This window comes from Tauraco erythrolophus, chromosome 18, assembly GCF_009769465.1.
Source record: "Tauraco erythrolophus isolate bTauEry1 chromosome 18, bTauEry1.pri, whole genome shotgun sequence".
In the NCBI taxonomy this organism is placed as follows: Eukaryota; Metazoa; Chordata; class Aves; order Musophagiformes; family Musophagidae; genus Tauraco; species Tauraco erythrolophus.
In genome coordinates, this window is record NC_141482.1 from 1391511 (window position 1) to 1409911 (window position 18401).

Below are 18401 nucleotides of genomic sequence, written 5' to 3' on the forward strand. Positions count from 1 at the left end.
AGTTTGGTTAATCTTATGAGAACAACTCGCAATAAAAATTCCCTTTTATCAACTCTTCAGTACCTTTCAGCTTTCATCAAATAGCACCTTGCACTATGACAGTGCATCAGCAGAAAGGTATATGCGACTTCTAATCTTTGCTTTAATTTCAGCTCTGACAGACTCGCACCACAAGTAAGAATTTACCTTTGAAACATTCACCAGTCAAGTTTCTTGGCCAGCTTCAAACTGGAGAGACAACGCAGCAGCTTAAGCTTTGATCTCTTAGAACTAGGTTCAGAAGAAAAGATCATTCCAGTGAAACCTGGATGTCTTAATGAAGAACAGTAAATAAGATACACAAGACTGACAGCCAACATGTCCTTGATGCAAATCCTAGTGCTAATGTTTAAAATTTATGCATCCTTAACGCTGTTCCCCTTTTGAGCACGGCTGTCTGATGCAGCAAGCTACAGCCTGTGAGTGTCTTTTTTTAAAAGACTTCATTTTCGTGGTGTTGCCAGAAGAGCTCACAAATTTAACCCCCAGAGACCCCATGCAGCAGTGAGGATAACCAAGCTCCTGTGGGCATCATCTGCCAAGATGAAGCAGCAGCAGGCAGGCTGCAGTACTCGTGTAGGCACTGGACACCCTTCTTGCATCCCAGTACGTGTATGTGCCCCTCAGTGCCTTTACTGGCAATTTCACAGTGCAAGACCAAGCCCACCACCAAGAACCTCAGAGGGGGAAGGAGAGAATCAGAACTCAGCTGTCATACTTCTCAGTATTTAAATGCCACAAGGAAATTCAGGAAGAGGCCTGGCAGGGCCTAAGTCACAGCCCTGTCCTCTACAGAAGCCGAATGGAATCTCCAGTCCGGGGGGATCATTACTTCCCCCAGACTGTTTGTCACCTATTCTTGACAGCAGCCCAGCAGCCCGCACGGCAGTATGGAGACACTGGTACTGCCCTACCTTATGTTGCCCATAAAAGTAGAGACCAGACTCACATGGGCAGATGTATCTGAGCAGTTACCTCACTGTTTTCAGTGGAAATTGCAAATGCTTTTGAAAAGGTGCCTTTTGGATTTACAAGCCAGATGCTGGCAGAGCAGGGCTAAGGCCCAGGTCAGGACTTCAGCCGTGGGGCTGTTGCTCCCCTTGCCCACTGCTTCTCCAGGGGACAGAAGGCTGACTTAGCGCACCCATCTGCACCACGGGGCCAGCAAATCATTAATTTTGCAAGACAAATTGAAGCAGACAGAATTTCCACTCTCCTCATTAACTAGCCCATCTGCAAATAGTTTAACTTCCACTTGTGTAAAGGCAGCTTATGTCAAACACCCTGGTGTCACTCTGTCCCCCACCTCTCCCTGCCTCCAGGTCACAGGCTGCTGTGGAGACCAGGAGAAGGGAAGGATAAACTCATTCTTTTGTGAGCTCTTCCGGAGGGACCCAAGCTCACCGTTCTCATCCCCAAGCCCTAACGGAACTTTATCCGACAGCCTGAACTCTAATCGCCTTTCAAAGCAAACAGCAATCATACTTAGTATTTTTCCCCTCCCTTTTTAAATCTGCTCTGATAGGAAACACAGTGACAACTTTTCACTGCAGAAATTAAAGTGGGTTTTTCTTGAGCAAGGCCACCCGCCTGCACAGCCTTAATCCTTCCAGCTCACATATGTTACTGTAACTTGCACTGCACCGAATCCAATTATGCCTCCTCAATCCATTAAAAAGTATTTGAGGCTGTTGCGCAGGTTGCACAGAGCAAAAGTATCAGCTGAGGAGACAGAAATAAGCCCTGCTGCACCATGGCTTTGCAGCTTTTCTTCTACAGATAGACATGCAGTGTATTATTAGGAAAATTAAGTGTCACAGTGACTTTTACAGGGTCCTGGGAATAGTTCACTCCAAACTACTTGAGGCTGGACTCAAACAACAGGAAAATCTATACGGGAGACAGAACTGACATACAGTTATTTGGGAGTGCCTGGCAGTTATTAGTTATCCATTAAAAGCTCTTTAAGTTATATTGCTCTGGCAGCACGCACAGCTAAGAATGAGCTCACGGAACAGCAGGTCTCCCATGCATTACACATCAGGCTGGAGCAGCAGAGGAATAACCTTGAGCTAAGCAGTCCGAAGTGTCCACAAACCTAAACTGCACGCACAGATTAAGTATCCAACTACTGACTCACACACAGCTGTGAAGCAAAATGCAAGCTCTCCCCAGCAGCTGACAATGTTTGGCCCTTCAGCTAAGAGGGCTGGGACACCAGCTACAGCCAATCAAGTTCCACAGAGGTACCTGTTGGCCTCGAGTGCTCCATGGTTTACCAAATCCCATCATGTCCTCAGGATTCTCCAGACAGTCAATCCACATAAAAAAGAAATCAAGTTCTTCCGTTATCACCTTGGCTGACAAGGATCTGGCAGGGGCTCCACGGGTTCCTCTCGTCCTTTCACGACTGACACACCGTGTAGTAGTTACAGCCCAGCACTTCAAGGGCCACATTACAGATCCCAGGGCCTTCAGCTACACCAAACCTCTTACACTGCCACTGTGGAAGTGGAACAGAGGTAGCAAGCTATAGATGCAAAAATACCCCAGAGCAGTTTAGCACTTGCACCTTAAAGATGGGCTTTTAGGTTTTCCGTGACTGCAACACATCAGATTAATTCTGCAGATAACCCTCTTCCGAGTATCTGTGTACCACTGCAGAGTATGCACACATAAATTATCTTAATCTGAAAGACAGCAGGCTAGATTTGCTCGCTAGTTAGCCTTACTTTTTTCCCACACATTCAAGAATGTGTAACTTCATAGCACCAAATTCCTGTTGGAAGAGCAATTACCAGCTAAATAATTTGGACCCTCTGGAGTCAAGTCTGCCAATTTACACAAGTTGGCAATCTGGCTTGTTATCATCCCACATGATTGGAATTTATTTTAGGATCCAATGCCACATGCTGTGGGTAGGTTTTTTTTTTTCCCCTTTTCTTCTTTTCCTCCCCCAAGTGGCAAGTCACAGCCTGGGAGTTAGAGATCCTCATTCCATTCCTGTCTCAAACACACATTTCCTACGCAACCTGGGGTCAGAATAAGTAATTTTAGCCCTATCAACAGCATCCTGGAAATAATCCTCCTTTTTGAACCTCTTAATAAAGACTGGGGTAGAAATTAAGAACTACATTTACTTACTGCTCAAAACTAACCGTAACATCCCCACCTTCCAAGGCGGCACACCAAGACCTCAGCTACACCTGCGGGTAAATTCAGAGGTGTCCAGCCTAAACTCTCAGAGAGGGTAGGGCAGCTCAAGGCTGGGGTGCCAACACCAGGTAGCCTCAGCCAGAACCTGCTCTCCCAGGCTCAAAAAGAGACTTTTCAAAGCCTGCTCTGGCCAGGAGGTATCAGCTCACCACGCTGCTCAATGACAGCCTTCAGCAGCGCCGGGCACTGAAGCGCCAGCATTTGTGCCTCACCCAGACAATACCCTTTCTTCTCCAGGGGAGGAAGAACCTAACCACCACCTTAAACAAAAAAAAGGGTCAGTGTCCCCTGGGGGAGAACACATTTAGCGAAGCACCGTTCCATCTCCTCCAGCACCTAGGGACTCCCTAAAGGCCTCAAGCACCGGGCAGGGCACCCAGCCTGACCCACCACGACCCCACTGTGCTTCGGAGGGACGGGGCCGGCGGGGCTCAGCGCTGCCGGGGCTGCACCCAAGCGGTGCCCGCTGCTCTCCCGCTGCGGGCAGCTCCCGGTGAGGGCGGAGGGGAGAAGCGGCCGCCCCACCGGCGCGGGGCCCGGCTCTCCCCGCAGCGAAGGCGGCATGCTGGGGAGGATGGGGCAGCCCCCCGCCCCCTCCCAACCCCGAGGGCAGCGGGAGGCTCCCGCCGCGGCCACGCATCCCCCCCCCCCACGGAGGGTCGAGACGCGCGTGGGAAGCGGAAGCGCCACCTGCGATCCCGGCGGGGCGGCGGGCCCGGCAAAGCGGCGGCAGCAGCAGGCAGGCAGGGCGCGGCACCCCCGCCACGGAGCCATGCAGGGCCCGGCCCGGCCCCCCGCCCGCCCGCCCGCCGCGCCCCGGGCAGTCACTCACATTGCTTGAGGAGCTCCAGACACAAAGCCATGGGAGACACAAAGGAGGGGCGGAGGGGACCGGAGAAACGGGGGGGTGCGCGGGGCGGGGGCTCTCAGCCCGGCCTGGGTCCCGCGGAGGGGAGGACGGGCCGCGCCTCGGCGGGAGGAGGACGGGCCGCGGGCCGGGGCCGCGCCGGCTGCTCCTGCGGCCGCGGGCGGGAGGAGGGAGGAGACGCGCGGAAGCCGCCACCGCACTCACCGCGCCCGCCCGCCGCTCCGGCTGCGCGCCGCGGGCGGGGCCGCGCCTTAAGAGCGTCACCGCCCCGCCCCGCCCCGCCGCGCGCGTCACCGCCCCGCCCCGCCCCGCCCCGCGCAGGCGCGGCCCGGCCCGGCCCCGCCCCCCCCCCCGCCCCGGGGCGCTCCCACGGCGGGGCGCGGGCGCGCGCTCCGGTCGCCGCCTCGCGAGGTGCCGCCGCCCGCGGTCCCCGGTCACTCGCCGGGAACACGGCGACCGGGCACGTCTCGAGCGGTAACCGGGACCCCCGCGACCCGCCCGCCGCAGGCGCCTGCCGGGGGACACGGGGACAGAGGCGGCGGCCGCCGTTCCCGCACCGGAGCTGCTGCGGGGGGCAGGAGCGGGGGAGCCAACCGCTGCGGAACAAAGCGGGCGCCTCTCCCACCCCACGCGGGAGCTTTGTCCCTTTGTCGCGGCCGCGGGAGCCACGGGGACATTTTCTCCGGCGCGGCCCCGTCTGTCACCCGCACGCAAAAGGGAAAGACCGTTTGGCTCCCGCCGCCCCCGGCCCCGTGCGCCGGTGGGACCCCGAGCTGGGCCGTGGGGTGCGGGTGCTGCGGGCGGCGCTCCCGCGGGTGCCGGCCCAGGGCTGCCGCGCTGCCGCCGCGCACCTGCCGCAGGATCGCTCCCGCTGGAGCACCGTGTCGGCGGAGGACGGTCTCCAGTGCCGGGACGAACAAATGGAAAAGAAAACAGTGGGGAAGCGGGTGCTTCCCTGGGTGGGTGTTTCCTGCTGGTCACGTTTTTGCCAGCCGAGCTCCACCCCGATGGGCACAGCGGGTGCTGAGCGGGTGCTGTTGCCGTGTTTGGTGCCTGTGTTTGTGCCTTCCCATTGGGCTGCCAGAGCAGCAACGATGGAGGATGGCCGTGCGGAGGCAAGCAAGGGTGGTACAGCTTGCGGGTGGCAGGGAGAGCCTGCCCGGGCAGAGCCATGCCAGGTTTGGCATCCCTGGGCATGGATGTGCTGGGTGCTGGAACAGCAACCAGTTTATCCCTCCGATCCCGTGTCGAGACATCGGGAGCTGAGCACAAGGCTTGCCCAGCGGCAGGGCGGGGGAGACCCCTGTGAGGCCAGAGCCATGCCACACAGCTGTCTGACACGAGCCAGGGGCAGCGGGTGCCCGCAAGCCCAGTGTGGCATGGACGTTGCCTAACGGTGCTGCCTGCAGAGTGCTTGGCCTCGGGCAGGGCTTGTGGCTTTGCAGGTAGCAGTGTTGCCACGTGGCTCCTGCCAGGAGCACGCGTGTTGCCCCAGCTCCTCACTGTTACCATCAGTCCTCGGATGCTCGGATTTATTTATGACTCACTGGGTTCCCGGTGCTCAGTGGAGAAGGGCTGGTCTGCAGCACGGAGAGATCAAAGCGCCTTGGGGAAACACCGCACGGAGCTCAGCTCACGTCCTGCTGGCTCCGGCGGGCAGGGCTGAGCCACCGCCGCCCTCGTTCAGCGACGGAATCGCTGTGCACGTGCTGCGTCTGCTCTCAGAAATGGAGCAGCAAAGTGGGGCCGAAGGAGCATCTCACCAGAGCCAGCCCTGAGACTTGGGACCTGCAGCCCATGGCCTCTCCCCGCCGCTGCCTACCAAGGAAAACAAGGAAACTTGTTTGCAAATCAACTGCTTCCAGGCTTGGCAGTGGTGAGCAGCTCTGGACCAAGAGCCTCTCATCCACGTGAGCTGTGCAAAGCGCCGAGCTCATGTCTGCCTGAATCCTCAGGAATACCCACGTCGTGGCTCAGTAGATGGAAAAAGTAATGGAAAAGCACGAAGGAGAGGAAAAGCAACCCAGAACAAGAGAAATATGCACAAAGAAATCCTCACCTGCCTGCACTGTCTGAAATCCTGCAAATGCTCAGGCCTGGCGCATTGTCCTTACTAAACCTCATCCAGTCCCGCTGTCCTGGTCCCTGTCAGCCACTGCCGGGCTCCTCCAGCGATGGCACAAGCCCCGTGGGCACGGAGGGAGACACAGAGAGGTGCCGAGCTGCACCCACAGCAGAGACACAAAGCGGCACCTGTGATTGCCTGGCACCAGGGCAGCTCTGTGCTCACCTGGCTGACATGGATGGCAGCAGGGCCAGCGTGCCGGGATGCTACCCGGCCCCTCGGCATAAGAAGGGACCTTAGGTGTCTGCCGTACCTGGCACACTGCTCTCCAGCCAGCACGGCCTCATGGGCAGAGCACTATACCATGTATGAGCTCCCTGCTGCTGCTCTCCAGAGGCTCTGAGCAAGCTGAGGCACCCCTTGGTGCTTCGGTTTCTCCTTCTCTCCCATGAGGATGGCACTACTGACTCCCTTTCCTGCCATCAAGGCTGATAAAAGCAAGCAACAAGAAGGACTTGGCTTTCTGACTGTATTACCAAAGGAAAATGCTGGCAGCTGCCTTTCTTTCTACCCCATTGGAGGTGGGCCGTGCTGGGAGAAAGCAGGCTTGGCCAGGGCCTCGGAGCTGTGTGCAATTCCCAGACTATGGGCAGCCACTTCCACCTCCCCTGTGTCTGCTTGAGACGGCACAGCGTGGCGCGTGGGCTGCAGCTCCTCTCTTCCTGGGGGTCTGGGCAAGTGACATTTCCGTGGGGCTCAAAGCCATGGCAGTCTTTCCTGGGTGCCAGAGGGACACGTGCCCACAGCAGGCAGCAGAAAGAGAGCTTGGAGCACTGGGCGCTGCCGGTAGTAGAGCTGAAACCCGGCAGCAAAGAGCACTGCGCGCAGCTTTGCCGAGACAGAAGGACGGGGATGTTTTGGTTTTCACGGTGGAGTTGGAGAGCAGGGTTGTAGTGACGGTACAGGCTTCCTGGGGAAGAGGGAGCGCTGTCTGGGCACAGGGCTTGGTAGCGGAGTTTCCATAATAACAAAGAAAAGATTAGGGGTGAAAAACCAGCAGGGAAAAATGGAGCAAAACAGCTGTCATAAATTCCTTTGTGTCCTACAGGCATAGGAATAGATCATAGAACATATACCCTTTCTTTCCCTTACAAACAGAGGTGGAGTATGCCACAGAAATCGTTCCTTGGCACACGCGTGCACACGCACACACACGCTCACTCTCTCTCTAATCCCTTTCCTGCTGGTATGTCAGAGAAAGCTATTTCTGGAACGTGAAATCTAGGTCAAAAAGAAGGAGAAAATCTGAAGGGAATGATAACAGTCTCTCTCTTCAAAGGCCATACGGGGTCAGCTCTGGCTGATACGATTAGCAAAGGGGCCGCAGTGGTGCTGCGGCCGCTCGCGCATGGGCTGAGTGCTGTGTCCTGGCCTGGTTTCCTTTTTCCTTTGCCTTCACACCACTACTTTTTCCCCACAAAGAAGAGAAGGCCATGACAGCCGAGAGAGGAGAGGAGCAGAACTTGCCTCCCTACCCAGAGACCAAGTAATCACCGCGCACGGAGGAGGAGGAGGCAGGGTGTCTGTACCCATCTCTCACAAGCAAGCACTACGTGACTTTCCCAGAAGTGTGGAAACTCATCCCACAGTGAACCAACCCTTGGGGATTTGGTCAGCACGAAGCTGCTTTGTGCTGGGACGCTGCACGGAGGTGTGCAGGCACGCTGTCTTCCCTCCACTAAGCACAACCATGTTCCTGCTGCAAGAGCATCAGTGCCAGGGGACCGGGCTGGGCTCTGCCTTCTTCTGGGGCAGAGCATGATTGCCAGCACAGCAACGGTCCTGGGAGCCACCTCTCTAATTTAGTGACGAAAAGAAAAAAAAAGCAATACAAAGAAGACAGAAAGCAGGTTGGAGGCAGAAGGGTGGCTATTCTGTCATGAATTTGGGGAGTATCTCTCCCAGGTAGTGGTCTCATACCCAGCCTGGGCTTGGCAAAGCTCTGGCTTCTAGATGGGCACAACGTGTGTGCAGCCCTGGCAGTTGTTATGAGAGCACTGGTGGCTCTCAAGGACGAGCCTCAATCCTGGCTCTGGTTGGAGTCAAGGTTGGACTGGCCTGAAGGGCTAGAACTTCTCAGGCTCCGTCTGCTCCTGGTGCTGTGATTCCTGTGCTGGGCCGAGGGCCTGCAGCTGGAGCTGCATCACGGGGTCAGCAGAAAGGGAGAAGTGGAGGGTCACTGCCCTCCGGAGCTCACACGCCCAGGGACATCTTAACCATGGGTAAGGCAGGTCAACAGAGAGAGCCCGGTCCTGGAGGAGGAGGCACAGCTGGATTTCCTGGCCTCCCTGGAAGAGATTTGGGCACGGGATAAGGAGCCGGGCACCTGGGCTTTCTGGGAACAGGATACTCTGAGCACAGGTGATGTTACCAGATGGGATAGTGAGGACTGGAAGAGCTCGAGTAGGAGCTGGCTCGGTGAGAGCTTTCCCTGCTGTCACTGGTGCGTTGGGTGAGGCTGGGCTGGGGTCTCCCCTCGGGGGATTCTCACCTCCGTTTGCTGTTTGCTTTCCTGTTTCCCCTGGACGGCAAATATTCAGCTCTGTATCACGAGCAGTCTATTAAGCAAGCAATTCCCAGTGCTGCCTCTAATAAGCAGGAGCTGGGGCTGGGGAGCCCTTTGTAATGCTCAGGAGCCGGCGTGGCTGCCGGCTGAACGCCTGGCAATTAGCTGAATAGGTTTCACTGGGGCTTTTGAGGCTCCCGCTTCCCAAGGCACAAAGCTTTGTTTAAGGTTGATCAAGGGCAGCTCATCATCTGTCTCGCTGGCTGTCAAACGGGAGCTAATTGCCTCGTAACGCGCCAGTGACATAGGCGTTCGTGGGAGGATCTGGCTTGTCAGCGGCGTGACAGCTGTCAAGGCTCTCCCACCCGGCCGTGCCCCCCGCGCAGACCCCGAGACTGGCAGCCCCTGGTGAAACGGAGCTCGCTGCACCTCCTCGTGCCCTCGGCTGGTGGCTGGATCCCTTTGCTTTACGGTTCAACCCCCTGCGCTGCCCTCGAAGAACAAGAAGCCTGCGTCAGCCACGGCGTTGCTGCTGCTGGTGCCTCTTTAGGACGTGTCCCTACAGAGAAGAAACCCAATTCCCCCCTCAGGGACTGGGTACGTGATGGGAACAGTTCCTCTGGGCTGGTGCGTGGATGCTGGTGCAGGAGGGTGTCTGTGGGAAGGGAACGGGCGAGGGCTCTCAGTTGTTTCTCCCCAAAGCCCTGCGTGGTGCAGAGGCCATGAGTGACCATTAGACCTGCAGACAATGGTGCACGTACTTCTTTCTGTTGGTCCAGACTGATGCCATCAAGCTGAGAGGTACCAATCTGCTGCTCGGGAGGCGCCTCTTGTGCAACACCAACCAATTAAAGCCTCAGTGATGCACATTTGCAGGGGGAACCGAGCCCAGGTGGCTGATTAAAGGTGTGACTGCCATCCAGATTTGCCTCCTGCCTTCCCCATCATGCACATGCACAAACACAGATGCTCATCTCGCTCTCCACCTCCTCCATCAAAAAACATTTCCCTCCCCAAGCCCCAGCAGCCAATGCAAAGGGCTGGAGGATGTCCTGGAAATCAGCAGATCTCTGCTGGGTCACATCAGAGAGAGGTGGCAACTAGTCACGTTGAAAGCCCCCTTTTGTGCTATGTCTGCTGTTGCTACACCTGCTGTTAGCCTGGATTTGCAGCAGCGCTGAGCTCAGCACCGTCGTACTTCCAGCAAGGAGCAGGGGTGGGCTTGTGGGGAGTGGGGTGAGCCAGGGTGGGAAGAGGGGGTGACAGAAGCAGATCAGAGAGGGTGGGAGGAAGGAGCGACAGGGCTGAGCAAGCAGCCCGTCCCTCCCAGGGGATCTTTTCCAGTCCCTGCCTCATCCTGTGGACTTTGACTGTGATGACCCCAGACCACTGAAGGGGAGATGCGAGGGCATGGGCATGTCTCTGGGTGGGAAGACCTGGAGCCAGGCATGAAGGCTGCCGGTGCTTCCCTTCCCACTGCCCCCTCTGCCCACTCCTGGGACGAGGTTCCGACCCGGCTCCCATCAACAGCCCCCTCCTGCGCTCCGGCAGCTTTGCCTGCAGCAGATACGCTGCGGTTGCTCTGAACCCCCCCCTAGTGCTGCAGTTTGATGCCAGAGCTCATGCCAAGAGCAGCCTGCCCCACTGGACCTGTCCCCACTGTCCCTGTGGGTGACCGGGTTTACTGCCTGCCTCCGCTCCGCCAGCAGCACTGTACAACCCTGCTGAGATGCCGGACTCCTCCTGCCCACTCTAGTGTCTGCCTGGCATGACGTCCAGGCACCGCCATGTCCGGGAGCACCAAGGAATCACCTTTTCTGACCAGTTCCCAAAACTCTTCCTGGCATGGGACCCCTCAGCTCGTTGTGCCCTGTGTTACAGCGAAGCCTCACCCAGAGCACCAGGGCTGGCCAGGAGCCGAGAAGGACACAGGCTGCCTTAAAGAAAATGATGCAAAAGTGATGCAGATCAAGTGACTTGAAGCATCATGGAAAGGTAAACAGGTTTCTCTTCTGGCAAGGGCCTGCCAACTTCCCTAAGCATCTCTCTGGAGCCTGTTCCCGCCCCCCTGGCGCCCCGGGAGGGCCTCGCACCAGCCGAAACGCTGCAGGGAGAGCAGAGCTGCTCCCCACGCTGCAGCTTCGCACAGAGCTGTCAGCTCTGCTCAGGCCTTCAGGAGCCATTTGCAGAAGCAGTGTCTCCAGAGCAGCGCTCCTTCCTGCCGCCCACAGCCCTCGCACACGTTTCCCAGGAGAGGCACGGACCACTGGGCAGTGGAGCCACTCTGCAGATCGTGCTTTGGTAAAGGCAGCCGCAGGTAGAGCTTGGCTGGACCAAATGCGTCCCAGGGCCAGGGCGGTGCTGGTCTCCGCAGCGAGGAGCCAGCACCAGCTCATTCTTGGACGAGACAGAAACCCAGCTCTTGCATCCCTTTCCTCCTGGGCTTTCCCAGCGCTGCGAGGTCTGAGCAGCCCTTGCCGTTCCTTGCTGTCTTGAGCCAGTGACCTCAATGTCCTGGCAAATTTACATCCTGGGGCAAAGCACTCGCCTTCCTTGCTTCCCCCCGGGTGCTGAACGCACGGGCATTCATGGGAGCCTCCTCCAGCAGCACTGCAGGGGAGCACGGTGGTCCTGCCGGGGAGCATGGCCAGCCCCGACCCAGCCCTGAGGTGCTGGGTGCTCCAGCTGTTGGGGAAGGAAGAGCTTGGCGCATGGGAGAGCCCGCTCCAGCCAGATGTTTGGCGAAGAGACCCACTCTGCCGCGATGCTGGGAGCTGCCTCCCGGGAGGGATGGCCTGGCTGGTGAGAAACGCCAGCTGAGCGGGGCTGCCTGCAGCCTCACCCCTTCTCGGGGGGATGGAGTCAATCCTGACTCACATCGGAGGGAGCGGCCAGGCTCTTGTCCAGTACAGTAATTACTAATCAAAGGAGAAGGGCCTGGAATGAATAATGGCCGGATCCAGCGCCAGCGGAGGCAGGCGGGGCGCCTGGAGCTGGGTGTAACGCTGCCGATCGCTCAGTGCACCGAGGCTGCGACTCTGCTGGGCAAAATCACAAACTCTGTGGGTCTGGAGGGGGCAAATTTGCACCGTTTGCCTTTTCCCCCAGTCCTGATTCCCCAGACCTGTTGCCAGGAGTCCGGCCCTGTGTGGGACCCTACAAAGAAGTTCATGGTGAAGCCCAGCCTTGTCACACTCCATCACTGCGGGATGGAGGCAGATGGCTTCTGCCCTTCCTCCTCCCATCAGCCCCAATTTCTGCCTCTGGCTGAAAAGGCTGCAGAGATCAGGATTATGCTCAGACCCTGGGGAAACTGGTACAGTCTCTGATAGACTGTTTTGTTCCTGAGAGTTTCAGAGAGAGCTCAAACCTGTCAACTGTAGCCTGGATTGGGGTGATAAGAGATGCATAGCAGGGAGGAGGAGGAAGATGGAAGCTATTGACAGCGTAGGGCAGCAGGGCTGCTTGCCTGTGCTGCAGGTTCCCCCTGCACCCGCAGCCCTGCAGGACTTCAGGCAGACAGGGCAGCCAGTGCTCCTGGGCAAGGTGGGTGTCTGGTGGGCTGCTCCCAGCCGTGGCACTAAGGTCTGGGTTTGCCAGCCGTGTCCTGGGCTGCATCCAAAGCAGCGTGGGCAGCAGGTCGAGGGAGGGGGTTCTGCCCCTCTGCTCTGCTCTGCTCTGCTCTCGTGAGACCCCCCTGCAGTGCTGCCTTCAGCTCTGGGGTCCCCAGCATAAGAAGGACATGGAGCTGTCGGAGCAGGTCCAGAGGAGGCCACAAAGATGATCCGAGGGCTGGAGCACCTCTGCTATGGAGACAGGCTGAGAGAGTTGGGGCTGTTCAGCCTGGAGAAGAGAAGGCTCCGGGGAGACCTTCGAGCAGCCTTCCAGTACCTGAAGGGGCTCCAAGAAAGCTGGAGAGGGGCTTTGGACACGGGGTGCAGTGACAGGACACGGGGTGATGGCTTTAAACTGAAAGAGGGGAGATTTCAATTAGATCCAAGGAAGAAATTTTTCCCTCTGAGAGTGGTGAGGCACTGGACCAGGTTGCCCAGAGAAGCTGTGGCTGCCCCATCCCTGGAAGTGTTCAAGGCCAGGTTGGATGGGGCTTTGAGCAACCTGGTCTCTGTAGTGGAGGGTGTCCCTGCCTATGGCAGGGGGGTTGGAACTAGATGATCTTGAAGGTCGCTTCCAATCCAAACCATTCCATGATTCTATGAATTTGGCTTGACTGAGTGAAGACTTCAAGCTCTCCTGTACCTCTGCAGGCCATGTCAGCCGTGCCAGCCCGATCCCAGCAACTAGACCCTGTCTGCTGCTTCAGTGTCCGCATCCGGACACCCAGCCCCAGCCACCCTAGTGGCACGGCTGGCTGCTGGCCTCCCTCTCCAGCTCAGAGCAAGCCCCTATAAGCTCACGAAGGTCTTGGACAACCGTGGCTGGAGATACCGGTATCTGAGGCCAGCGCCTCGTGTGCTGGACACCCCCTAGGCGGTTGGCAGCAGTAACCCCCGTGCCCGCTGGCCTCGCGCCTCTTCCCCTCCGCCTCCCCGCCGCGCACCGCTGGCACTCACTGTTGGTGGGCAGGGTCCTGCTGCCGCTGAGGCTGCCCGCCGGCGGAGGGGAGATGGAGCGGACGGAGCCCGTGTCCTCTTCCTGGGAGCAGCCCGCCTGGATGGCTCGGAGGTAGCTGTGGCTCCGGGAGCGGAAGTAGCTGGGCAGAGGCAGGTCCAGCACCTCCGCGGCGGCCGACTCGGCCTCGCTGTAGGTAGAGTCGCAGACCGCCTCGTACTGCTCCCCCAGCTCCGGCTCTGGCGCCTGCATGGGAGGAGAGGCAGAGCAGGTCACCCCTCCTGCAGGCAGCCCTTTCCCTTCCCTCCCGCTCCTCTCCCTGCAGCCACCCCGCCGCCGCTCCTGCGCGGCCCCGCTTACGGCAGATGAGGTGGGGAGGTGCAGCGGTCAGTGCTGGTGGGGTGCGGGGTGCCTGGGCTCTCTGCTGAGAGCGAGGGAAGAGGGGACCCTCCTTGGAGGCCAGAGGGTCACTGCGTGCGGAGTAGGAGAGACCACCAGAGTGCCTGCCAACACCCCCCAGTCTCTGATGGAGAGGCTGAGAGCGTGTGAGGCTGAGAGCCCTGCCCAGCCTCTGACAGGTCCCCCTGCCCCACCAGCACAGCTGGGAGACCCCAGCCTCAGCTGCGAGATCCTGCTGGGACGGGCGAGCTCTTCGGTGGGGGGAGATGACCTGGCCCTACAGTGGGGTGCAGCATGGAGAGAGAAGGTGGGGAAGTGTGGGCTGGGGGCACAGCCTCCATGCTGACCAGGGACAGGCTGCCTGCGCTGGTTCTGGGTGGCACCATCAGGAACTCATCCTAGCCCCGTCCGTGGAGGGACCAGGAGAGGGCTCAGTGTCAGGCCATGGCGAGGTGTGAGCCCAGCAGGGGCAGCTTCGGTCTCTGCTTCTCCCGCTGCCCCCACCTCCCTCCCACTCATGCCCAGCCCTGCCCTGCTCTCCGGTAGCAGTGGCAGGTCAAACGTGGACATAGGAGAGGCTCGCCTGGGGTAAACCAGAGCCAGCCTAAAGCAGAACGTTCTGAAATATGGATGAGAGGTGCTGAGGTTGGCCCTGTTGCCCACTTTCATCTCTCCTGGCCATTTCTTTGGCCTCAAGAACAGGATTTCTGCCCAGCGTTGGCATTTGAGCTCCACAAGGTTTGGCTCAAAAAGTTCATCTTCTTTCCCTCTAAACCTAATGGTCCCTAACTCCCTGCCGGAGCCAGGGAACCAAGCTCTCCAGCTGTCCTGCAGTGCACAGGTTGGGAGTGCTGCTTTCTTCTCCTCCTCCTCCTCCTCCTGCCGCTGGCCCCAGGCATGGGCTGATCCCGCAGCCTGCCTTGCACCCTGCCATGGGTGTCCAGGCTGACCCAAGAAAGCTCCATGAGGAAGGAAGAGGGAAACACCAGCGGGACGGTACCTGCTCTCCATGGGTAAATATCTGAGGGATAAGTGAGGGGGGTCCAAAGATCTGGAAGAAAGAGTTGGAGAAGGTTAAAGGCCAAGAACGGGGGAGCCCTTCACACAGACAGCCATTGCACAGGGACTGAGGACGAGGGGAGCGGACAGCCCGTCCCCTGGGGCCACTTCAGTACAAACTTCAGAGCTCGTCAGATGCCAAGCAAGATGCTGCACAGGCCCCTCAGACAGTGGCACAAACACGGCACGGCAAAGCTCCACGGGACACCTCCCAGACGGAGAGAAGCTGCTGGTGCATTCAGCCTGCTGTATGCACCATATATAAATATATATACACAGGGCACACTTGGGACACACAATGCTGGCCACCCCTTGGCACACATGAGTTGCCCATGGCTGCTGGACAAGAGCTGGTGTGACTCCCAGTTAGCACATCTGCAAAGCCCCCAGCGCTGGCCAGTGCCTCGCAATGTGGCCAGGAGCAGCCATGGGCCCCCACAGCCTGTGGAGCTGGGGTGGATGGGCAGTCTGAGTGCTCTACATTGAGGACACTGTCCTTCGCCCTGATGAGGTCATGTTGGCCACCTCGCTGCCATCTGCTTTGTCCCTGCACCAGGAAGAAGCCACGCAGAAGCCATACTGCCTTCTCCCCATAGCAAAGCCACGGCACACACTTGGTGTAAGGACAGACGCCCGACAGACACTGAGCTGCCTGCAGGAAGGAATGCTTCTCCTCCTCTTCATCCCTGGTCTGCAGAGCACATCCACCCTATGAGCTCTGCTCTGCGTGAGCTGCCCGAGACAACCCATCTTGGGAAGAATCCAGATTAATAAAGTACCTGAGGGAAGGGGCTTGGCTCTGGGGGCTGGGTCTGGTTCTTCTACACAGGGCACAGCTCAAAGCGTGGATAAGCAGTGTTGGGGGTCACCAGCTGGCTCTCTCTGGCCACTGGTCCCCATGGTGTGACAGGTGGATGCTGACACGCAGAGCTGGTGAACCCCCGACTTCCAGAAGTTTGCAAGGTGGCCATCAGCTGGGACAAAACCAAGCGGGGTGGACTTGCCTTTCAGAGCTGGGGATGCTTCTGGGTGGGAGGACACTAGGGTCTTGCCGGACACACAAGGAAGGTGTTGGAGGTTACACGAAAGTGAGGGCAGGGAGGAACTGCCTCTGGCACTGAATGAAAGGGCAGGTCAGACCTGTGGAGGATCAGACCAGCACACACTGGTGGCTGGACCAGCTCCATCCTGGATCAACAGATATGCAATTTGTGGGAAGCCTCTAAATCCCAACCTGGCTGCGACTGAACTCTCTCTGATTTGGAGGAAAGTGGGCAGAGGGCACGTGATGACGGCAGCCTCACGCTTGAGCGGGTGCTGTGGCAGCCGGCGTGCCCCCAGCATCACAGTGCTACCGGTCTGGGTCTGGGACGTCTGCCTGGGCAGCTCCTGGCACATCGTGGGCTGCTCAGACCCTCCAGTCCAAGACCCTTCCGATGTCTTCATGAGGGTGCTGCACTCAGCTGCTAAGTGGCAGCTTTAGACAGGGAGAGACCACAGACTCAGCCCGCTCGTTATCTTCACACCGAGACCTCGCTTCAGACATGGGTTCACATGCAAAGGACAGGAATGTGATGGTCCTGACCCCTTCTCTGTGCAGTGAGACACCCAGCACATTGCTGCTGATGTACAAGGAACAAGACTGACCACAAGGAACACGTAAGCCTGCGAGCAACACCCTGTGCCCTTCCCCAGAGCTCTCCGCCGCGGGCTCCAGCCGCTCAGTGACAGCAGGAGCAACCAGCCATGGGGCCGGAGAGGCTGGGCTGGGCTGGAGGAGGGCTGGGAGCCTCCCACACCACTCGCCATCCTCCAGCTCTGGTTCCATGGTGATGCCCATCATGCTGCTTTAACCCCTGCCTTGCGCTGCTGCCCTTGATGGTTGCGCACAGACAGAGCGGAGCGGCACAGAAGGGGCACGTGTGTGCACGTGTTCCCACGCAGACACGCGTGAACAGAGGCGGGACACGACAGAGGCCCAGGGTGACAGCGAAATGGCTGGGCGAAGCTTGTGGAGCCATTGCTGCTCCGGGGACCTCTATCTGCGTACCGAAAGGATGGGCCCCCCAGGGCTGAGATAAGCACGAGGGACCCCTGCAAAGGCCTCAGCCTGGCCAGTGAGGCAGCTGGCTTATAGCCACCGGAGCCCCAAGCTGCTCCAGAGCAACCCTAAGGGGAGGCATAGTGTGGGACAGGGAGTTAAACCCAGTTTGCACCAACTGCACCCAGAGGTCGAGGTCAGGGCATGAGCCCACCTCATGGCAAGGGCTTGGCCACCCACCATCAGCACCTCACTGGCATCCTCGGCTTTGTCCTTCTCATGGGGACCAGGAATATTGAAGGGAGACATCCCCAGCCAGCTGGCACGACAATCTCCCAAATGACGGGCACCTTGTTCCTGGGTCCAGCCTGCTGCATGAGGGACAAGGTCCTCGGAGCTAAGCAGGGTTACTGTTCCTGGTGACCCCCTGCAGGGTCCCAGGCTGGACACCACCGTTTGCACAGGTGAAGGTGGCCCAGGCTCTGTACCCACCCCGTGGGCGTGAGGAGCCTGCAGCAGGAGCGAACAGCCTTGCAGGTGGCTTCTGCGTGGTGACATGGTGGGACTCTGTGCTCAGAGCAGCCCTGAACTTCACCCATCGCTGGGAAGCATCACCCCGGGGTACCCTACCTGTGGCCATGGCAGAGCGACTTCAGCTGCACCAGCAGTGCCCAGAGGAGGCGAAGCGAGAGGAAGGGGTGTCTGAAATGAATCGTAATTGAGGAGCTGCCCTTGATACTTCGGTAAAATAGTGTGTGCAGCTCCTGGAGCACAGCCAGTGCCTTATTTTGAAGGAGGAAAAAGATGTTCCTCTCGCCCCTCGGCTGGCCTCCTTTCTCACTGGGGTGTGCCAGTGCAGCGGGGCTCAGCGCTCCAGCATCTCACCTGGTTGATGCAACTGGACTCGTTGACGCTGTCAGAGATCTGGTTGTATTCTTCCTCCCAGGTTGGGAACTTCGGAGGTAGGAGGATCTCGACAGAGTCCAGGCGGTCCAGGCTCCTGTCAGCAGAGAGAGAGAGAGTGTCAGGAGTCTCCCTACGGTGGGGGCACTGCTGAAGCTGCCACCCTGCCAGGAGAGCCAGACCCCCCCGATCATGGCACCCTCTGCCAGGCCCAGGCACACGTGGCAGAACGGAGATGATGCTGGGCACCGAGTCCACCGCTCGGCCCCTGTTGCAGCTCCTGGAGTAGAAGGAAGCACTTTCTCACCTTGCCAGCCCCTGGCTTGAGCTATCGAATCGGTCACACAGGTGCTGGTTTGTGTGGTGGCAGGGGAAGGACAGGGGACAAGACTTTGAGTCCCGCTGCCCCCAGGAATGCCCTGCAGATGCCAGGTTAGTCCAGCTGAGCCCAGGGAGCACATGGGGCCCGTGCCAGCCTCCGAGTCACAGCCCTGGCGACAGACCGGCTCTTGCACAGGCTGATGCTGGGGGCCGGGGTCAGGGAAGCCAGCTCGCCACTGCCTGGACTGGTGGGAAGGGGGTGAGAAATGACTTTGAAATGATATTTCGTGGACTTTGCAATTGGAAACATCTACAAGATTTTTTTTTTTTTTTTTTTTTTTGTGTAGAGGAACCT

The 18401-nt window shown here is 58.5% G+C and overlaps 1 protein-coding gene across 5 annotated transcripts in view; it reads right to left on the minus strand.

The window, feature by feature from the left end:
• Positions 1-18401, minus strand: part of DLGAP4 (DLG associated protein 4) — a 68689-nt gene that overhangs the window by 39434 nt on the left and 10854 nt on the right. For 2 of the 5 annotated variants that reach the window (XM_086622659.1, XM_086622657.1), the window contains 3 exons: positions 17708-17822; positions 13326-13569; positions 10440-10442 (listed from right to left, as the gene is read on the minus strand). In XM_086622659.1, coding sequence (XP_086478785.1) covers positions 10440-10442; positions 13326-13569; positions 17708-17822 — 362 coding nt within the window. Of the gene's footprint in view, positions 1-4087; positions 4109-10439; positions 10443-13325; positions 13570-14722; positions 14774-17707; positions 17823-18401 lie in introns of those variants that run through there. The other 3 variants (XM_086622656.1, XM_086622658.1, XM_086622661.1) reach the window with 3 other exon arrangements.